Source organism: Leucopleurus acutus (genome assembly GCF_964270905.1).
Source record: "Leucopleurus acutus genome assembly, chromosome: 7".
Classification (NCBI taxonomy): domain Eukaryota; kingdom Metazoa; phylum Chordata; class Mammalia; order Artiodactyla; family Delphinidae; genus Leucopleurus; species Leucopleurus acutus.
Window position 1 is genome coordinate 109,262,369 of NC_139150.1, and position 23,791 is coordinate 109,286,159.

General features: G+C 37.7%; 1 protein-coding gene across 2 annotated transcripts in view; it reads left to right on the forward strand.

Annotated features, from left to right (window-relative positions):
• Positions 1-5,726, forward strand: part of FBXO8 (F-box protein 8) — a 39,185-nt gene extending 33,459 nt beyond the window's left edge. The window contains exons 3-5 of one of the 2 annotated variants that reach the window (XM_082842276.1): positions 1,333-1,451; positions 3,296-3,492; positions 5,019-5,726. In XM_082842276.1, coding sequence (XP_082698402.1) covers positions 1,333-1,451; positions 3,296-3,492; positions 5,019-5,206 — 504 coding nt within the window. In that variant the 3' untranslated portion in view covers positions 5,207-5,726. The remainder of the gene's footprint in view (positions 1-1,332; positions 1,452-3,295; positions 3,493-5,018) is intronic. The other variant, XM_082842275.1, reaches the window with a different exon arrangement.
• The last annotated feature ends 18,065 nt before the right edge of the window (positions 5,727-23,791 follow it).

Consider the following 23,791-nt stretch of genomic DNA (forward strand, 5'->3'; position numbering starts at 1 on the left):
TGCTCTTTATATGCTTTTTAAAATCAGTGCTTTAGGATTGTTTTTATACTTTTCAAATTCTTATGAAAATCTGATAACATTGCTAATAGCCTGTTATCCTCATAAAATTAGTTTTATATAAAAACCTTATCTTTGAATTACATTTTATAGATCATTATAACCTTTCAAAAGCATAACCTCATGGTACCAAATTGCTTAAAAAATGTAATATAAAAAATTTATGAGAGTTTTTATAAAAATTCTTCCAATTTTTTGAATTCCTAATGTATGCAATATTTCTGATCACTATGTAAGTGTTTGTAAAGGGAAGAAATGCGGAAGGAATTTATGTGTGAAAACAGTATGTTGTGTGTATATAATATGTCATTTTCTCTACCAATTAACTGCACACATTGTGCTATTATCCAGACATGAGCATTCATGGGAATGCATGTATCTGGATAACTGTGAGTTGAAATAAACACACCTGCTTTTATTTCAATAACTGCACATTCAAATCCACATAAGGCATTTATTTGAATGTGACCTTCATATACATGAGAGAACATTGGTTTCAGTGTTTGATTTTTTTGTTGCTATTTTGTTGTTGGTGGTTTAAATCTAAAGTAGGGTACAACCTTACGGGTAATGCTTCTCTGGAAAACTTTGCATGCAGAGAAAAGGAAATTCAAAGATAAACCCTATGAAAAACACTGAAATTGTTTTGTCTTATTATGTTTAACCTCAGTGTGCATTGGAGCTAAATTCTTACAGAATGTATTGATAGCAGTGCTTGAAGCCAAAGTGTATACAACCCATAAACCAGTCTGGAACTCTGCTCCTTTTACTTTAAGTAAATTTAATGATTATTCTTTCCAGAAAAAACCTGTTAGTCTTTGATTTGGAGAATGCTTTTTTCTCAAGAAGCTATTTCCTTGAAAAGTGTGTTAGAATATGTGTCTGAGCTTTAGAAATCATGTTTTCCATTAGGCAATTGAAGTGTTTGTTGTAAGGCTTATTCTTAAAGTCTGTGTAATTGTTCTTCCCCACTCCCCCCACCCCCAATTTAGGTCATATTTCTGGATAGTTAGTTTTAACTGACCTGAGCCAGAAAATTGAATTAGGATGTCCTTAGAAGTCTTAACTTTGAATTTCCTACTTTTCATTGCATGTAAACTATCAACCACAAATAACAGTTTCAGTTCAAGTTCTAGCTTGTATTTTGCATGTTAAAGCTATAAACAGTCTATTAATGCTGGAAAGAATCTATAGCTATTGTTCTGCTGTTGCCTAATTGTTAAATTTACAAAGGAAGACTGATTTTATTTATGTAGACTTGTCTTTCTGTCTTAGGGAGTGAACTACTTTATGTCCAAGGGCATCCTAGATGATTCACCAAAGGAAATAGCAAAGTTTATCTTCTGTACAAGAACACTAAATTGGAAAAAACTCAGAATCTATCTTGATGAAAGGTAAAAAAAAATTAATTTTTCATCAGACATGAGTTAAATACTGCTTTTAATGAGTTAAGTTTTACCTTAAAAACTGTACTACGTAGCATTCATCTAGTTGCAAAATTGAGTGAAGACAGGAAAAAGATTCCTATACCTTGCAAATCATTTCTCTTGCGAGCTGATGAGGAATTTACCATTGTAAAGGTAAAAAAAAAAAGCCCAAGCACAGACGCAAAATGGAAGTCCAGCATCTTTGTGGTAGCAGACCAAAACAAGACATAAAATCTAAGTGTTTGGTAACTAAAAGTTCTGAATTTTGAAATTGTCCATATACAAATCAAATGGACAAATAGTACTCATACACACAAACCCTATAAGGTGTGTATATTTGCATCATACTACACAAAAGTGTCATGTAAAAGCTTGAAAATTCCGGAAGTGTGATTTAATAGCGTGCTTTACAGAGACAGTGCCTCATATGCTGTTTTGACTTGATAGTCATTCATTTGTACTCTTGAATTCTGGGTATCAACAGACAGAAAAATATTGTGAAAATATTCTGATGTGACATCACCGAACTACCATTTTAAAAATTATAGATCTCATAGAAATCTAAAGAATGGCTCAAAAATGTGTTTGTCTTTTCATTGTAATTCTCTTTTTTTTTTTTATTTCTCAGGATTTTTCAACAACAATTTGTATTTATTATATTCCAGGAACTTTGCTAGAAGTAGCAGTATGCAGTTGATTAAAATATAATCCCTGTCCTTGAGGCGTTTATAGTTCAGCATATTGGTCATTGAAAGAAATTTCTTACATAAAGACGGTGTCATTAACTCTTTTTGTCCTTAAATGCTAGGTACCTAGGGATCAGCAGTTTTTCTTTAAAGAACCAGATATTTCTGTGAATATTTTAGTCTTTGAAGGACATATGCTCTCTATTGCAGCTACTTATAACTTATAACACATGCCATTCTGTCATGAAAGCAGACATAGACAATAAGTAAACAAGTGAGTATAGGTGTGTTCTAGTAAAACTTTATTTATAAAAACAGGCAGTGGGCTGTAGTATTTGGCCCACTAGCGGTAGTTTGCCTATCCCTGCCATAAGCAACTGGTAGAAATTAAGATTTCTATAATCATGGTCATATAATCACAGTTGAGTTCAGTAAGGATTGAAGCATATTATAACAAAGTGTGACTATTAGAACGCTATTGATAAAAAATAAGTATATATGCACATATGTACACAAATATTTATAAAATTGTAAACAACCTAAATCTATATCATTAGAATTCTTATATCCATAAGATACGCTACTGTGGAGCCATTTAAATGAAAGAGTTAGATCTTTGTGTAAAGACACAGAAAGCTGCTCACAATACACTATATGAAACAAGCAAAAGCAAATTCTAGAACAATATAGGGTATATGTAGACACTTAAAAAAAGTCTACATAAACAATTGTTACCTCTGGTGATGTGGATTGGTATGGAAAGTGAAGATTCTCCTTATTTTCATAATTAAAAAAATAAAGAATTCTGTTTGTCATTTGGATTTAGCCAAGAAGATACTTGAAAAAAGTTACCATTTTTAATATTGAAAAATTCATTTTATAGTTAGAATTTCTAGTTTCACCTTGTTTTGTTATTCTATTCATGAAGATTTTTAAATTGCTTAATTTTATAAATAATCATACTTTGATGTTTTAAAATTTTAAGACACATATACTTTATAGGATTGCTGATGTGGTAATCAACAAAGTATTTTCATCCAAAAAATGAATAATCTGTGATTTTTCCCATCATTTTTTTAATAGAGAAAAGTTAACTAAAGCTGTACCTTTTTCTTTTTCTACTAGGAGAGATGTCTTGGATGACCTTGTAACACTGCATAATTTTAGAAATCAGTTCTTGCCCAATGCACTGAGAGAATTTTTTCGTCACATCCATGCCCCTGAAGAGCGCGGAGAGTATCTTGAAACACTTATAACAAAGTTCTCACATAGATTCTGTGCTTGTAACCCTGATTTAATGAGGGAACTTGGCCTTAGTCCTGGTAAGAATGTATATAGTGAATTCCTTCCTTCTCCCATTCCCATCTCTAGGTAAAAATAGTAGTAGATGAGATATTTTTCTCACTATGGGGAAAAATGCTTCCTGTAGTTACAAATACTTGTCTTATTGCTTCTAGCAATAACTAGTTTGTCATAGCTATTATTTACATGTAGTAAATATACTGTTTTAGGAGGAAAGTTAGACTTAGGTATATTAATTCTTTAAAATTCTTGTTTAAGCATTGGATATTTTTACTAGTCTAATCAAAAACTTGAGAGATTACTTTTAAAGCTTTTAATAATACACATATTACATAGGTAACACCTAGAATTTTTCTACTAAAATTTATTTTTAATACAACTAGTTTTCACTGTTTGTGTGTATGTGTATATGGGCATGGTATAGCCTGAGTCACCTATGTATTTTTTTCATGTGATATGGATTTATTTCTCTCTTCATATCAAAAAATCTTGTTGTGCTTCTCTTACTACAGAGATTGCAAAGCCTTTTCCTATCATATGAAATTTGTTGAGCATGCTTGTGCAAGACAATCTTTATTAAGACTGCAATATTCTGAAAAATAAACACCATAGTAGTAGCAAGTACTAGTAGCAAGTATCATGAGGTTTCTTACTGTTTTAACAGTAAACATCAACTATTGCCCTGAACAATATAAAGAAGAAAGTTTTTGTTGCGTGGGCTCAAGTTTAGCAATTTTTTCCCTAAAGATTTACTTTTGAGATTAATATGTAAATTCCATAGACCTTTTAAATACATATCTTAAATGACAAGGGTAATTTAATAAGCTTGTGAGATGTTTACGTTTTATTTTCTAGTACCAAGTTAATACATTTTATTGTCATTAAAAATGCTTTCTAATTAAATTAGGTTTTTGTAAAAGCGTTTGAAAATAAGCATCCGACTTTTTTTTTTTTTTTTTTTTTTTTGCTGTACGCGGGCCTCTCACTGTTGTGGCCTCTCCCGTTGAGGAGCACAGGCTCCGGACGTGCAGGCTCAGTGGCCATGGCTCACGGGCCCAGCCGCTCCGCAGCATGTGGGATCTTCCCAGACCGGGGCACGAACCCTTGTCCCCTGCATCGGCAGGCTGACTCTCAACCACTGCGCCACCAGGGAAGCCCCCCGACTTTTTTTTTAATGGGAAGATATACTGACAGTACAAATGTATTTAATGGGTAGTTGAATGGGAATATCACATTTGAAAGCAAGAGACAAATAAAGCCAATTCTGAAATTTTTAAATTTAGAATGACTTTTTACTATAAACTCCTAAACTATTTGAAGAAAATGCTCACTGAATTGGTGTTCAGTTAGGATGATCGACATCCCTGTTTACCCAGGAGAGGAGTTTCCTAGGACACAGGACTTTCATCACCAAACTGGGGAAGGCCCAGGCGATTATGTTTAATTATAATCTAATCTTGAGCTTTAGAAATTATGAACAGTTTTGCCTTTGAGACCACAGTTTAAAAACCAGCCAGTAATTCAAGGTGTTTCTTTTTCCTTCCAGATGCTGTCTATGTACTGTGCTACTCTTTGATTCTACTTTCTATTGACCTCACTAGCCCTCATGTGAAGAATAAAATGTCAAAAAGAGAATTTATTCGAAATACCCGCCGTGCTGCTCAGAACATTAGTGAAGATTTTGTGGGGCACCTTTATGACAACATCTACCTTATTGGCCATGTGGCTGCATAAGAGCACAATTGCTAGGACTTTAACTTTTAACGTCAAACTAAAACTACCCAAGGACTTATTTAGAGGATATGGGGGTTACATTAGTGCTGGTCATTCTAGCCTCTGTATACAATCAAGCTTGAGTGTACAACCTTTTTTTCTTTTACTCTTTTCTTTTTTAGTAATTTCCTTGGGGAACTAAAGAATTTTGCAGAATTTTTCTTAATTTTGCTTATCATGTTTTGCACAAAGCAGAGCCATTGTCTGACACAGCTGTTTAAGAATGTTAAACTGACATTATACTCTAAAAAAAGACGGTATATTTGTGCATTAGATTTGCCTGAAAAACTTTATTCATTTCCATTCTTTTTTAAAATACCATGTAATGTGTACATATTTAACTAAAAAGATTTATAATCATAATTATTTTATTGTAAAGATTTTAACTAAAGCCTTTCCTTTTTCTCTCAAACTGAGTTCTGAAATTTATTTGATTCTGATATGAAATTATTACTGTCTTCATAAACGTTGGATCTGACTTCAATAGAAAGCAATACCAGCTTCTCTTTCCTTTGAACTTTGAAAAGAGTATTGATTTGTTACTATGCAAAACAGGCACTTATTTTTATAACAGAAATTAATCACTTCATTTTTTAAATTTCTGCGTTAGTTAAGTCTCAAGTCCTTTAAACCATAGCAAAACACGTTAAAATCTGTTTCCACACATAAGAACAAAATGTCATTAGAACTTATATCTGAAGTAGTCAAACCTTACTATTCTCCTAATTTTTTTTTATAAATTTATTTATTTTATTTATTTATTTTTGGCTGTGTTGGGTCTTCGTTGCTGTGCACAGGAGTTCTCCAATTGAGGCGAGCGGGGTCTACTCTTCCTTGTGGTGCGCGGGCTTCTCATTGTGGTGGCCTCTCTTGTTGCGGAGCACGGGCTCTAGGCACACGGGCTTCAGTAGTTGCAGCATGCGGTCTCAGTAGTTGTGGCTCGCGGGCTCTAGAGCACAGGCTCAGTAGTTGTGGCACATGGGCTTAGTTGCTCCGCGGCACGTGGGATCTTCCCGGACCAGGGCTCAAACCCGCATCCCCTGTATTGGCAGGGGGATGCTTAACCACCGCATCACTAGGGAGGCCCTCTCCTAATCTTGATGATTTCTGTTCAGAATTAGTTGGGAAAGGAATATTGTGAATGATGGTAAACAGTCTTTATTCATTCACTCAGTATATATTTATCAAGGGCCTTCCATGTGCTAAGCATTGTGCCAGGTACTAGTGATACCTGGACATGGGCTCTGCCTTCACAGAAGTTACATGATTGGGTAATGAGAGGAAAACTACCACTTAATGGAGAGCAAACATGTGATGTATATCTTAACAGCTATTTAATCATTAAAACACTTAACATTGGAATGATAAAGAACAGTGTAGGGCTTCCCTGGTGGCGCAGTGGTTGAGAGTCCGCCTGCCGATGCAGGGGACACGGGTTCGCGCCCCGGTCTGGGAAGATCCCGCATGCTGTGGAGCGGTTGGGCCCGTGAGCCATGGCCGCTAAGCCTGCGTGTCCGGAGCCTGTGCTCCGCAATGGGAGAGGCCACAACAGTGAGTAGTCCTGACTTCCAGATCTAGCCCTGATATTATAACTGAACGATGTACTACAGAATTTTCAAAGACAAAACATAAGATAACCAAAACAACTTTTGAAAATCAAAGGGAATTTCAGACTGGTAGTAAACAATTTCTAAGATTCTGAAGCAGATATCTAAATATATTTCACATGTGCATAATTTTGAATTCTATGACAAAATAATTCTAATAAGTGTACTAATCAGTGTCTTCATAAATGCATACACCTGTGTAAACCAAACCCATATCAAGATATGCAACCTTACACAATGTATATGCAGTTAACACTGTATCCCTTAATATAAAATATAAACTTTGTAACCATAGAGGTGTATTTACCCTGTCGGTTATCTTACAGTTGTCATCTGTCTTACATATAGCGTATGTTATAAACTCCACAATATAATGGTATAATTTGCTGTGGACAGTCATATATATTTTAAATAAGAAAAAGAGCTGTTTTGCATTTACCCACATTATCATTATATTTGAGGTGGCTCTTAGATGATCAGTAGGGAGAGTTTAGAGAAAGTCTTTCAATGTCTCATTTCTCACTACAAAATTAAGTGTAGCCTCCCTAGTGTGGCATGTAAGACCCTTCACGATCTGGCCTCTGCTTACCTTTTTTTTTTTTTTTTTTTTTTTGCGGTACGCGGGCCTCTCACTGTTGTGGCCTCTCCCGTTGCGGAGCACAGGCTCCGGACGCGCAGGCTCAGCGGCCATGGCTCACGGGCCCAGCCGCTCCGCGGCATGTGGGATCTTCCCGGACGGGGGCACGAACCCGTGTCCCCTGCATCGGCAGGTGGACTCTCAACCACTGCGCCACCAGGGAAGCCCATGGCCTCTGCTTACCTTTAAAGCCTCATCTCCAGCAACATTCCTCAAATGTGGTCTGGTCTGTCTTTGCCTTTTACAAGCTGTTCTTTCTGTAGCATCCTCCTCTCCCTCCTGTATCTAAAGTGCCCCTGGTGGCACAGTGGTTAAGACTCGCGCTCCCAATGCAGGGGGCCCAGGTTCGATCCCTGGCCAGGGAACTAGATCCCACATGCATGCCACAGCTAAGAGTTTGCATGCCACAACTAAGGAGGCGGTGAACTGCAACCAAGGAGCCCACCTGCCTCAGCTAAGACCCGGTGGAACCAAGTAAATATTTAAAGTCCCCCAACTTATCACCTAAGATCCACCTCAAATCTAATTTCTTGGTCAAAGCTATCAAAGACTGTCTCTATCACACATACTACTGGTGTTAATTAATTTTCTACATGTCCAACTTCTTTATCAAAATGTGATCTTCTTAAGGTCAAGGATTGCTCCCAGCCTGTCAGATTCTATTGTAAGGCCTGAACTAGGCAAGTGGCAGAGGATTTACAGAGGAGGAATGAATTTTTAAAAACAACTGAAAATTGATAGGATTTAGTGATTTGGGGGAAGGGTTTCTAATATGAGGATCTGGTTGTCCTATCATCAAAGGTAGCTACTAGGGGAAGCAACCAATGGGATGAAATAGAAAAGATGATGTTTCCAATTTTTGGATGTTTTGAATTTGAAAGAATCAATAGAACATTGCAGGTACAGAATAAGACTAGATATGTAAGTTTGGGGGTCATTATACGAGGTAAAGCATGGGAAAAGACACCTCCTCTAGGGAATATGTTGAGTAAAAAGAAATACTTGGGAAACACAGCATTTCAGGTTTTGTAGAGAAAAAGAAGAAAGAAAATGAGTGCTCTTTAAAACTGTAGAAGGGGGCTTCCCTGGTGGCACAGTGGTTGAGAGTCCGCCTGCCGATGCAGGGGACACGGGTTCTTGCCCCGGTCCGGGAGCATCCCACGTGCCGCGGAGCGGCTGGGCCCGTGAGCCATGGCCGCTGAGCCTGTGCGTCCGGAGCCTGTGCTCCGCAACGGGAGAGGCCACAACAGTGAGAGGCCCCCGTACCGCAAAAAAAAAAACAAAAAACAAACAAACAAAAAAAACTGTAGAAGGACCAGAGAAGAATGGCATCCCGAGAGCTAGGGAAGGGGAGTTTCAAGAAGGACGCTGAGCTTTGCATGTGCTGCAGCCCAAGTAGATTGTTCCTTTCTCATCTACACTCAGGCCTTTTCGAGAGTCTACCTTTTCCACTTGGGGCTGAGTTCTTTGAGGCTAGAAAGTCATAGTAGCGCTAATGGCTTTTATATCGTCTCTGCCCAAATACCTCCTTATTCAGTGTGTAATCTGAGCTCTGCGGAAACCCACAAGAGAACTTATGGTCCACTGCAACTCAGACCTGTCTACACCTTCCTTCCCGGTAAGGGCCATGTTGTTTCAAGCCCAGAACACACCATACCAACTGCATACTGCTAGTGCATCCTTTCTATACCCCATCATTACTTATGTTTTTAAAATACAGTACAGATTATATTTTTTTTAAGAAAAGGAAAAGAGAAAATGCTCGAAAACTTTTACGAGTCCTCCAAATTGATCATCAACAGGATTTTTTCTAAGCGCACTCTGTTCAAACTAACACTCTCGAATCTCATCTGTGGTGCTTTCCCTCTGGAAAGCTTGTAACCCCTCCGCTGCTTTGCCTGTTGAAATGTTATTTGTCCTTCAAAGTCCCCTCAGACTCTTTCCCTTCCAGGGCAATTTTCTCAATTCTTGCAGGTGGAAACTTTATTCTTCTTATGTCTCCCTCAGTACCTAACACAGACCTTGGCCCAAAGCAGTTTCTCAGTAAACCTAACTGAATTATTTTAGCCCTGGTTTAGTTTCTAATATATAAGTATATAGAAAGATGACTTTACTATTTGCATTTCAAAAAAATATAACCAGACCTTTCTGGTGTACACAATTTACAAATCAGAATGTTTAGAGTAAACTCTTAAAAAAATGAATACAGATTCAACCTATGTATTGTTCTGGATGTAAATTCATTTCTCTGGGTCTTCTAATTTCAAATATTTGCATAAATTACTGCTACTTGATTGTCTTTTTTTTAATTTTGAGAGTTTAAGCCATTGATCTTGTTACTTCTCTAAACTGATCTCTTACATGATTGGCAATATTATTAATATGGTGCTCAATGACAGTTAGCTTGTTCAGAAGTCTATATATTTAAAATAATAACCCATTTATTCTAATTGGAGTCTTTTCCTGTGTTTAAAGTGAACTTTTTCTTTAATATCGCTATTAATAGCTCAACTGCCTACAGTTGTTTACAAGCATTTGTAAGTGAATATGTCCACTTTGGGAAGCCATCCTAAGGAAATAATCCCAAATAGAGGAAAGGCAGTACGTACACTCTTAGTCACGTCATTGTTTTTAATTTCAAAAAAAGAAAAAGATAGAAACCACCAGAATGTCCCAAACCTGGGGCTATTCTAAAAAATAACCAATGTTTGAGTACACACGGGGTACCAGACAGCATGCTAAGCACTGGTCAAGTAGACCAGAACGCATCCTCATGACCTGTTATTATGATGCCATGATGTTTATGAATAATGTGAGTTAACAGTTATAAATAATGATAAATATTAAAAAGAAGATTAAATTGCCTATATACACACATTATGGTTACTATGTAAAACAAAGCAAAAACCTATGAATGGAAAGAACAGACTGGGATACAATATACCAAGATATTATGGATAATGGATTTTTTCTCTTATTTCTTCTTTCAAATGTTATTAAGGATGATGTATTTTAGATAGAACAAAATAAATTCATTGAAGTATTCAGAAAATAAAGATAAATAGTGTTCCTCATTTAACTAGTATCGCTTCCCCTCAGAATGTTTCCAGGTATTTTTATTCAAAATTTGTTTCATTTTTAAAAGACACTTGGCTGATCTGTTAAATCATATCTGGACAAATGTTTTGTTTTCAAGCTTAGAGAAGTGGATTGTTTTATTTTATTTTTGTCTAATCAAATTAAAGACCAACAAGAGAAAGATACCAAATCTTTACAGAGGAAATTTTCATTTGTTTAAAAAAAAAAAATTGGCTTTCTTCTCGGCCTGGTTGGACAGGAGGGTTGGATTTAATTTAAAATGATTAATGAGATTTTGTCAGGCCCCTTGACTTTACTCCACTGCAGTTTGTCAATGCAACAACCTGGGAAGCCAGGACGCCACTCTGTCGCCCAAAAGTACTCTCTGGGGAAAAAATTAACTGGCAGAACTAGTGCCAGGTACACGTCAATGGCATTGTCTCTTGGGTATCGACAGTTTAAAAGTCTCAATTGGAAAATGTATGTTTTGGGAATGCACATACCTAGGATGTTTTCAGTCTCTTGCAAGTGGTTAATCACTTTTTAAATATTTCAGCTTGTTGATGTTTTCCAAAAGAAACTATTTAAAGACAAAATCTTTACCAGTATGTCCCTTCTCCCTAAATTATTTTAAAAATTAAACAAGAAAGGAATTCCAAGATCTCCGCTCACTTGCTGTTTTTCTTTTTCTTTTTTTACTTAAAGAATTAAGGTGGAGCTTTTTTAAAAAGTAAAATTATTTTTTACTTTCGAAAATACTTTTTTTTAACCATTAGCATGACCTAATTTTGTCATCAAGTTTTTAAAATAAGCTATAAATTTGTGATCTGACATAATACACTCTTTCGTACTTACGAACTTACATTTTAAAATGTTCAATGATATGATTAGCTAAAACAAAATTACTGAATGTGGCCAGTTATCAGGTGTAAATACAATATGTATTTTTGCTTTGTTGCTTAATTAACCACATAAGGAAACCATACTAATGTAGGACTATCTTTGTAGAAATGTAACATAATGCGTATTTGCCAATTTTTTTTTATCAAAGCCAAAAATTAGCAAAGAGTGCTTTCCTGTTAAACCGTATCAGGATGGTGGTCTCTTCTGAGCTGTGTGCATGTACACAACCTGAAGAGAAAGACCCTCAGCCAGAGCTGGGCTTTCCATTGACTGTTGGCTTCGTTCCCGTGCTAGGAAATCTGAGAAAACCACAGAAAAGTAGAGAGACCTAGAACAGTTGATCGAGGCTGCTGCTCTTACCGAGAAGACAACACAAGAAACAAAATAAGTCCCTGTGTGTATATACCAGCACCACTGTCACCTATCACATTGCCCTGCAGTGAGTTTCTTCCAGAGTATTTGCAATCTTGAGGCCATCGAATAGTTTATTGCATTTCTAAAATTCTCAGAAACTATAGACACTATTTTCAAGGTGTGTGAATTTTCGTGTTATTGCAGTTTGGGTGCTGCATTGCATATTTTTCCTCTAATGTAGACAACTGCGTTTATGAAGGAATTCACAGTGATTTATTTTAGTTAACTTTGGAGATTTTTGTTCTTACTGACTTCATAAATTAAAAAAATATATATTTCTCTCCCTCCCTCAATTAATCTCCTTCCTTTTTTCTGGAGCAAAGAAAATAATACATCCAAAAAAGATTATGGCCATTGTCAATAATGAACCAGAGAAATGAGAAACTCTTGAGGCCCAGTTCCTGTTGGGTTAGGTGAGGCCCATGCAAACAGCTCTCGCAGGTGGTGTTTATTACCAGGTTGAATTTCTATGTGTTCTTGGTCTGGTTACCCCCTCAGAAATCTGGTTTTATCAACTCACCTCAAAAAAATATATTTTTCATGGCATTGATTTTTTGTTTGAGTGATTTTTTTTTTCTCTCTCTCTCTTTTTTCACTTTGGTTATTTGTGGCTTTGATTTTTATATCCAGAACTAAAGGGAATGTTACTGTGATGACTTACCGAATGTGATCAGTACATTCTCTTTACCAGCCTACAGAAAGTTGATTGATGGTCATGGAATCAGAGCAAGGAAAATTACCAGAATCAAATGCTTTGTGTTTTGCATCAGACCAAAATAACCAAATGCATCTCTCTCTCAATAGAGATGAGTTTTGCACAGTTGAAAGTTGAAAAAAAAATTAAATTAAAATTTAAAAATGTAAAATTGAAAAAATTGTAAGAAAAGTATAAAGGACATGACAGGGGGGACCCTGTCCGCCCCCCATCCCCTCCCACTTCCAGGGCCCCATCATTAGCTGCTTGGAGCTAGTGGCCCTGCCTTTTTCAATGTGTGTGTGTGTATAAATGCATGTATTTGTTCAAAGACTGGGATGCGTACGTCATGGAGATGGCAGACCAGGTAAACAGCAGCAGTTTCCTCTGCTTTATACAAATACACTAATAAAATAATACTCACGCATTATAATACCCCCAAAAGAAGTATCTCTCAGGCAGCTGGCAACCTGAGATGGGTATCATTGAGACTGAAGAACGACTCCAACCCGTATCAGAATTGCATTTTGACTGCCGTGGGTTTTGTGATAAGAATGGGATGGAGGGAGCCACAGATGTTTTAGGAAGGGCAGCAAAGAGCCAGCTACACTAGTTCAAGTCAAACTTCCTAGTGCTATAGACTGAATGTGTCCCCCCCAGGTGCATATGTTGAAACCTAATCCCCAGTGAGATGGTATTCAGAGGTAAGGTCTTTGGCAGGTGATTAGGTCTTAGGGTGGAGCCCTTCTGAATGGGATTACTGCCATAAATAAATAAATAGACATAAATGCATAAATAAATTTTGATAACTGAAGTCACTGGCCACCAGGTATTGTCAATATTTGCTGCTGTGTGTCTCTTTATTTTATGCTGTTAAGTGGAACAGTGTTTTGACCTTCTCAGCAATTTCCCTTGTCATCGACTCAGAATGTCTCTAATACTTTTGTTATTATTATATCGACTTATTTAAAACCTTACTATAGTCAATCACATTTCGGGCATGGCCTGCTCTCCTGAAGTTATTCTGATGCATTCTGTGCTTTTCTATTTCAGAGAAATCTCATTTCTCACATATTCAAGATTACTATAGCCCCCAAGTACCTATAATAGGACATAAATTTAGGGCATTACATCTTACATGACAGTGAAGTTTTAACATAAATATTTAAGTAAGTCTTCAAAGATGGCTCACTTTGTGCAAGGAGGGAGTTAACCAGGTGTGGCGAAAGAGAACAAAAATGAAAAAAATTGTGCCCTGTCATTCAAGACTTCAGTGAGAGGAAGGCAACCGCAATCACATACAGTTCTATAATATTTTATATCTACCACTGCAACTTTGCAGAGGTCTGCAGATGCTATGTGAGCTTTGGAGGTTCACATGACCATGTACAGGGATCAGGGGAGGCAGACCCCCAAGTACATTTGGTATATTACTAACCGTAATGTACAGCAGAAGAAGTGTGTTCAAAGAGCTTAAAACAAAACAAAACCTAGTATTTTAGGAAGAGGAGAGCGATCAATTAGTACTAACCAGCTGAGTATAAAGGGAGGAATGTGATTTCAGCAGGTGTCCTCCCGAGTAGGGCGATAGCATAATCAAAAGCCTGGAAACATACAAGTGTCTGAGGTCATGGAAGTGAATAATCTGCTGGAATTGGAGGGTAAGGTCTGAGCAATGACATAGTGGAGGAAAGGGCTGGAAAATATAGATTGCACAAAGGAGATGCTAAAATGGAGAGTTGGGACTTTTTATTTTTGTAGGCAATTGGAAATGTTCATGAACACAGATGTAATTTCTGATCTGTGATTTGGGAAGAACTTTCTAAAGCCAATCTAAAATGTCAAACAGAAATGCAACAGATTGTAGGATAAGGACACCAGTGAAGAGGCTACTGGAATTAGGCAAGTGAAATAAGGTGGAAATCTGAATTTTAGGATTGCTGTTGGAGTGGAAACGATACAGGAAAGATTTGAGAGGCATTTTGGAAGTAAACCCTCTTGGGGAAAGACTGAATGTTGGCCATAAAGGTGGAGTTAAGTGTGATAAATTGGGAGATTGGGATTGACATATATACACTAATATGTATAAAATGGATAACTAATAAGAACCTGCTGTATAAAAAAATAAATAAAATAAAATTTAAAAAAATGACTCCAAATGGTCTGAAGAAGGCGTTGCTGTTATAAACAGAGAGAACACAAGTGCAGGACAATTGACTTGGGTTGGAGGTAAGGTGGTGACGAGAGGGAGAGGATGAATCCCCTTTAGGTCAGTAGATTTAAAGTGCAGACAGGACAGTTATGTGAAGGAATTCAGCAGGTAGTTTGAAATGTAATCTAGCGTGGAGATTGGAGATAGATGCTAAGATTACATTTCGGGAGAGTCCTCTGCATACACATGACAGAAGAAACCACGGGAATATACTGAGGTTGTCATGATCACTTCACACAGGGCACGGAAAATAGTACGGTCTAAATAACTATTTGTTGAATGAGAAAGTTGATATTGATAAGTGTTCTCAAATATCCAAAAATCTCAAAGTACTTTAATAACAAGCCTTGGATAGAGAAAGAAAGCATCCTGTTGCAATGGAAAGAACCTTTCCCTAAATCACCAAGGTCCTATCTATTCAGAAAAGTTTCCTCTTGCCAATCCATGTCCCTGCTAGGATAAGAAGGGCTCTATTTATCAAATAGCCTTTTTTTTTTTTAATGGATAGACTACAATTAGCCCTATAACTGGAGAACTCAAAACTAAAATGATACCAAACCAAGTTAAATCCTGCACTGATGATTAAGACCCACGCAAATCCATTACTCCATCCCCAACCTGATTATTTCTCAGAATCCTTAGAAGCCCAGGTTGAGTTGCTTTCACAGCTCTCTGAGGTTCAGGGTTGCAAAGTACCTTCGGGTTATGTCTCATTGCCCTCATTTCCTCCGCCAGGATGCTGTTCCTGATACAAGCATAACTAAGCTCTAAAACAACCAAAATGGGGACTTCCCTGGAGGTCCAGTGGTTAAGCCTTCACCTTCCAAAGCAGGGGGTGCAGGTTTGATCCCCGGTCGGGAAGCTAAGATCTCACATGCCTCGCAGCCAAAACACCAAAACATAAAACAAAAGCAATATTGTAACAAATTCAATAAAGACTTTAAAAATGGTCCTCTTTAAAAATAAATAAATAACTAGCCAAAATGGTACTCTTCCCTGCAGTTTCCTTGTCTTAGATTATGATGTGTTCTTAGCAGAAACGGGAAGAGAAACTCTCTCCTCACAGGCTTAGACATAATCTCTGAGGCCCTCCTGACTCTCCTCCACTGATTCTGCCTTCAGCCTCCAGCATGTCAGTTTCCCCTCAAAGCCCTTCTCTGCATGCACATCGGCCAGACATCCCTGGGTCACCAGCCTCACCAATTTCTCCAACAGACCCACACTCGGCTTAGGACCACCCAGCACTCCTCAGCTTCTCCAGCCAGGCACCTGCCTCATAACCTGGGGGACTAGAGTTTACTGTCTATACCAGGACACTTCTGAGAGTGCTAAAATGCTAAACCAGATGGTACTCAAGACAACAGGTGTAAACTAGGAATTGTGGTCGCTCTACCCGTGACTATAATACAATGTGATAAATGCAAAAATAAAAGTTTAAACACTTTGCAGGGGAAACATTTTAGATGCAATGCACCAATGGGTCCAAATTTGTTTCCAATCGAAAACATCTCTAAATTATTTTCCAGTCAGCATCCATGATAAAAACCACACCGTTAAGCCGGGGGTATTTACACCAGGCTACACAGCAGAGCTCTGGCTCTGGAGGGAAATAATCTTTCAGCTTGTTGGAAATGCATTTTGTAACTTAGAATCCCTCTACAGAGGAGCGCATTTTGTAGTTTGGTCAAAACCCTAAGGAACTGTGTCTCAGAAATCTCTGGAAAGATTATGGAGATATTTATTTGGCAATGATCTTAATAAAATCAAAATTACAGATAATGTTTCTCTGACTCATTTAATCTTCACAAGTGCAGGCTGAGAACATAAACGTGACTTTACTTAGAGGTCACAGGCTAGTGAGTTCTGGATATACTGGCTATAGTGATGTATTTGCGCATCTGTATCTATCCAAATATATCCATCCATCCCTGAGCAGGTCTGGAAAAGGGTATGCCAAAGCAGAGGGAGCAGCAAATGCAAAGGCTGTGAGGCAAGAACAAGTTTGGTCCCTGTACCGTAGAATGGAAGCTTCAGGAAGGAAGATGACGTTTTATTCACTTTTCTATTCCAAGCACCTAAAAAAGTCACTGAAGCATAAGAAAAAGTCGGTAAATATTTAAGGAATGTATGAATGAATGAATGAATGAATAGGAGAACGCATAGAGGGAAATGGTCTTAGGGTTGAAGGCAGAGGTCATAGCTTGTGGATCTTGGTAGGCAGTAGTAACACAATGGGGTTCTGTTCAAGTGCAGCGGGGTGTTACAGCAGGATTTAGAAAGAGGAGTGATGTGATGTGATTTATGTTTTTAAAACAATCATTCTGACTGTTGTGTGAAGAATGGACAATAGGCTGGAAGAAGAATAAAAGTAAGGAGGCCAGTTTTCAGATTTTTGAGGTTGTTCAGATGGAAAGTCACAGAGGCTTGGAAAAGGGCAGTGGTCGCAGAGATACAAAAAAACTGAATGCTCCGAGATATTTGGCTTTAAAAACTGGATAGATGATGGTGCCACTTACTATGATGAAGAATATGTTTAGGAAAGAAATTCAAGTGTGTTTAGCTACTAACCTAGAAAAATATAAAAACTAGTTAAGAATAGAGGGGACTGTTTATAATAAAATATTAAGTAAAAAAAAAAAACCTAGTCAGAATGTATACAATAATTACAGTTATGAAGAGGATATATTTGTATATTGAAAAAGATAAGTTTAAAATATGGTTGCATAAAGACGTTGATTTGTTGAGAATTTTGTGTTTTAAACATTTTCATTTGAAGGTTTACTCTTCCTGTTATAATATTGTTTGTGAAATATAAAAAGCAAAATTCTAGTAAAAGGCTCTAAGTCTATGAGAAACGTCTAAAATGATTGCAATGCAGAATAAAATTTCATTATAATAAATTCATTAAAGAATGTAATGGAATTATTATAAAACCATTAAAAGCTGTATTCCCAGGTCTTGAGATCCAAAGCAGAATTAATGTGGACAGTTGGGGAGACTGAGAAACAAAAACAAAACAAAACAAAGAAGTCAAACCTAGATTATTGACATAAAATTTTACTGATAAAGTCCTCAAGAGAAGGAGATTCCGTGAGCTCCCATTATAATCCATTCCATGACTTATAACCTTAATTTCTTTATTTAAAAGTATTTATTTTATTGAAGTATAGTTGATTTACAATGTTGCATTAATTTCTGCTGTACAGTAAAGTGATTCAGTTATACACATATATATATATACATTATAACCTTAATTTCTTTAGAATTTTCCCACCTTTTTCTAACATAAGGGCCCCAGTCTCCCTATGTTTCACTTCGAGGCTTTTTCTTGTTTTGCGGTCAGTGGGAATGGATTACAACTCACCGTCAGCTTCAGTGAGGAGCGCTTCATATATTTGAACACGTTTTAATTATTCCTTCTTTTGTTCAGACAGGTAAATCCTGTTACCATGCTAAGGCACATTAAGAAGAGATTGTTCAGTAGTAATACCACAGCACATCCTTAGCTTGGCTATATTGAGAGCTACAAATGGATTTTATACAAATGGTTTCTGCATGAAATTATCATGATCAATAATGAAGTTGTTACAGTTCAACTTTCTGTGGGACCCCCAGGGAAGCAGAGCAGGTATAAATCGGTGCCTGGTGTGTATTGAAAACCCTGAGCTTCACGTGCATGTTTTCACTTCCCTTTAAACAGCAGTTACCCTAGAACTCCACGAATTCAAAACCAGCCACATCTGCCAGAAAACTTACCCACACTTCCAATTTCTGTATAAAATAAGCTTTCCTTCTTATTCACAGCTGTTATCAAACCCGATGACCAAACTGATAAATTCTGCTGTGATCCATGCATTTCAAATGCATGAAGAACTCCCAAGGCCAAAGTGAAAATGCAAGGAGAAAATTTTCCACAACACTTATTAAAATGTGAATGTTCTACTAATTCTGTCCTTAGGAAAAGAGCACACAGACTTGTTGGAGAGAGCATTTTTCCACATAGACATGTTTATCTCTAACATTTCAGTTTTAGATCGAAAGAACACTCATCTGGAAACAAAGATCCTGACTTCACAGAAGTACAAAAGCAGAGCAAAATCTCGAATTCTTCATTTAAGCCCCTCTACAAGTGTTTCTACATCCTGTATAAACCATTTTTCTAAGAACGGAAGATTCTTTAAACATGTCTTTGGAAGATCTAAAAATGAATGCAGATCTGAACTAATATCTTCATTCTATGCCAAAGAACAGATCTGATTAAATGAAGTAATTGTATTTCTTTAATGTAAGTGTGAGGTCTTACTTAAGGGGTCTCTGAATACAAAATCTATGCATGATTGCATGCGTGTATATATATTAGCAAATGTGTTTGGTACTTGTCAGCATGAATGTTATGCTAAGATGTTAGTGTTTTGGACAGTAACTCCCCAAGTTAGCAAACTGAAGTCTAATGCCTGAATTTATCTATGTAAATTTGAATGAACTTGATCCAAGCCTTCGTGGGGCCCTAGGCAAAGCCAGATGTTCATATCCTTAGGCAAATTTCTGTACACCGCCCACCTGAAGGCACTGAGAAATATGGGAAGGAAAAGAGCAAAATTTCTTAAGATAAGCTTCGGGATCTTGCAGACGGGAGTCTGGGGAAAGCAGCTGGCAATGCTTTGTAAACTGAACACAAGATGTATTCTGACCATTCGCCGTTAACCGTGGTGCTCAAAACGAGACATTTTAAACAAAATATGAATGAGATTTTCAGAAAAATACTGTCTTCTTTGCACCAAGTTTTGCTCCACGTTGCGGTCGGTTTTTCACATTTTGCCACCTAGTGGACAACCTGAAAACTACAAGATTCCCCTCCCCCCACCCAATGATTAATTTCCATACTCTCCAGGAAGAATTGCCCTGAGTCAACCTAGAGCAAGGATTTTGTTTGTTTTGTGCATTGGTGCTCCTGCAACAGTGCCTGGCACTTAGTAAGCCGTCAGTAGACAGCTGTTTAATAAAGGATCAGTTACCACTGGACGTCATTGCTCTGTGTAGACAGATATCCAGGTGTTTCAACTTGATATAAACACCTACCCCTCCTTCACCCCAACTGCTCCAAATAAAACTAAATTTACCCTGGAAAATGGCCTTTCTCCTTTGACTAAAAACCATGACTGGCTTTCTTCTTGCTTTAGGCTGTGATACTTCTTATTCCCTTTTTTGTTACCAAAAATTATTAAACCCATTTAGCCCTCTTTTTATAAAAAGAATACATATGCATATGTATAAATATGTTTTTCTTTTTCAAAATAACATTCCATGCTTCTACTTCAATGAGACTGAAGTGTTAATGATTCTTAAACATATTTCTCCTGGCATAAAGATTGGTAATTTAAAAAAGCAGAATAATGATCATAACTTTTAAATTCAGTATTCCTCTAATGTCTTTTTGATTTTTCAGACTGTCTTTTGAAAATATTTTAAAAAGCAAAACATATGACTATGTTTTAGTACCTTAACATTTAGGCTAAAAAAATTCATAGGTAATCCGCCTCAAGTTTCTTTCTCAGGAGAATTAATTTCCATTCGGAAATCAGCAAAATAAGTATACATATAACATATGCTAGTAGTTCATTAAAAGAACTTATTCTTTTTGTTTTCAAATCAGGCTGATCTTAGGTTGACAATATCTTAACATGTTTTCATAATATACTGTTGAGATACAAAGCTTGTTTTCTCTTTTAGCTGAAAGCATGTATATTCATTATGTAAAACTCATTTATGTTACATACTTTAAAAGTGGAAATTGCAATGCAGCTGCTTTCTGAGGTGATTTTTGCCCCTCTTGAAAAGGTTTAAGCAGTATTTTTATAAGTAAAATCATTTCTTACATATTTGGGTGACTGAGTATAACATCAGATGTACATACAAAATAACACATGCAAGGAAAACAAAGTTTAGAATAACATTTTAATTATTTTTTAGTGTACGTGAAATAATTTGTTTTTCTCATCTCTGTCCCAGGGTCAAGGTCTATAGCATTTATTGGAACCAGCTATTTCTCTCATTTTCATAAGGTCCCAGGAGGCAATAGTCATATATTGTTACTTCAGCCTTCAAAGAGGCAAAGCAGTACAGAGCCCTGTACTGTAATAGACAACGCAAAACAGTCCCAATTTCAGTTCCTGTTATACTGACAAGTCTCCTTCAGGTAAGAGATGGAAACATTCTTTTATCATTATAAGGTTAGTGACAATTTTAATGGAATAAAAAGATTATTCTTACTGCATGGGGATAGAAGTTCGGGGTGTGGGTATGGGGGGGGGAGATGTCTTTTCCCTTTTATGTTTGTGTTGTTCAGAAGTTCTCTTTAATTGGTTTAAAGCTAGCTCATAATCTCAACATTACTACTGACAATCAAAGCTATTGAGGACACATTATTTATAGAGCCTGACCAAAGAATTCAATGTACATATTTTTTTTAATTAAAAGAAGATAAGTAGCTGATTTTCTACCTGAGAGGTTTTGTCTTTTAACATCAATAATATAGTATTCCTTGCATTTGCTCTATCATTGTGACTAGAAATATTCTAAATTTAGCTTATTCGCCTCAAACACACAGTGTGTAACATTTTTAAAACAAATAAGAGTTTCAAAATTAACTTTTCCTGCTTGATATGCATGACTTATGTGGGAAAAGATAGTGAAGATCACACAAACACATGTTCACATAGAGAAGTTATGGAAATTAGAAAGAAAGAGGGGAAAAAAAACCCAACAAATATCTCTAAAGTTGTTGAAAGCCTTTCAAATAGACAATTCCTTCAGATTTTATATTTTGATATAAGTTGCTGTTTAAACAAAAAGTCCTCTCATTTGGGAGAGAGGTTTTTTAAAGACAAAAATAAATCAAGAAAAGAATTAATACAATCTGTGCTTAAACTAAACGACTTCTGTTTTGTTGTAAAATACATATAACGTAAGTGAATTATGTTTCATAAAAGTGTAAAATTTATAAATGACAGTTTCATATGGGCAGAGGTGAAATGTACGTAAATTATGTTTTAATATGTTAATGTTTTATAATCTAGGAAGATTATACACCATTTTAATCTTGCTTTCTAATGATTTCTTGCAAATATTCATTTACTACTTTTCAATCCACACCTAGGAATTAAGAAGAAAAACCTGTTGAAACCAGAGTTAGTTGTTATTTCTTGGTTTAAATAGGGCAAATTCTGATTTCATAGAGAAGAACTTATTATGATAATTTCTAAAACACAGTGACCGTGTTTTTAGCGTTTCGTGTACGTGCCAGATAGTTAAAAAACATTTTGCTTCAAAATAACTGTGTATGTTTAAAAAGCCAAAGGTACTATTTTTTCTGCAAAGTCAAGTTGTATAATCAAACAGCATCAGCTTAGAATGACTGTGGAAACGACTAAAAGGACTACATTTTACTAAATCAGAGATGGATTTTCTTCATTGTAACTGTTCTCATAAGAATTATGTGAGCATTTTGTATGTGGTTATCTTAAAATGTTACGTGCATCTTTTTAAACACTCTTTTAGTTGCCTTTTTCCTTTCACTTTAACTGTGTTCTGGCGCTTGACGAGCATGAACCGTACCAGGTCCCTTTCCGCGAAGACTCCAAACAGAATAAAAGCCATTTAGGGTCTTGAATACATTAGAGTAAAATATTTATGAATGAAGGAGGGTTGTCTCCTTCTGAGCTTTGCCGCGTCGGACCATTCCTGAATCTTCTCATTAACATCTTCTGTGACCTCCACCAGAACTGGGCAAATCCCGTGGCCTTAGGAGAGTCTGATCGCCTGCGGGTGGCGGCGGTGGGGTTTGGGTGGGGATGGGGGAGGGGGTGTCTCTCCAGCCCCCTCTCCATCCACTTCTAGGTGTGTGCGTCGTGTGTGTGTGTGTGTGTGTGTGCGCGCGCGCGCGCGCGCGCGCTATAAACAAGAGGCACAGCAGGGAAGCAGGGCGCAACTCCTCCAAGATTCCAAACCTCATCCCCGAAGAGCATTAAGGCCTGACTGTCGCATCCTGGTCTCTCCATCTTCCCACCGGTGCCCGGAGATGCGCGCTTCTCCCGCATCTCTGCATCCGGGACGGGGTGGGGGGGATGGGGGTGGGTTCGAGATTCCACACCTGAGCGAGGGACAGGAGCCGCACTTTCCGCCCTGTCTGGCTCCAGACCGTGTCCACGTCTCTCTCTGGAACCAAATGGACCACAGAGTTGGAAGAAATAGGGCGACTCGTAAAGGGGGACAGCCCCTTGCCCCGGTCTCAAGGGAAAATCTCCCCGAAACATGGGTGCCTGAATTTAGTTGAACTCTTGGCAATCTTAGTCGCGCGCTTTTGTCCGGAGATGGTTATAAAATGAATTTTCGAATCCCTGGATTGGTAAAGGAACCGGGAAGGGTCAAGCCAGCATCCAAGGAACTCATCAGGTGTCCCGCGGCCCCGCTGGAGGCCTGCCCGGCAGAGGCGTTCGCTTCATGATCCAGGGAGGCCGCCGCCAGCCTCGGTGTTGCAGCTGCTGTGGACGGTGGCTGTAAAAAAAGAAAAAAACAGAAAACAAAAAACAAAAACGGTATATTTGCAACCGGATGGAACCGTCTCGCTGCTTCACAGAGAGCGAGGTTTGGCCGCTTGCCTGGCGCTGGGGCTAAGGCTACAGCCGCTGTTGGGTTCCGCAGGAGTTCACATCTTAAAATAGATGATCAGGGATAGTTCTTCCCCTAGGCAAACGCTCCCCACTCACCCTCCCCGCCCGCCATCATCAAGGCAATTGGCGTTGAACTCTAGGGCGACTGGTTCCGACCATCGGCGCGGGACCTGCATCCCGAGCTGGGTCCAGAGCCACGGGGCCCGCGGGCGACACGTCCAGAAGTGGAAATGCCTTCAGTGAACCGAGGGCTTTGACACTGAATCGAACGAAGCAGGAAGAGCTGCCATCTCCGCGCCCTGGAGCTGTGAGCATCGGCGTGAAGGCCTGGG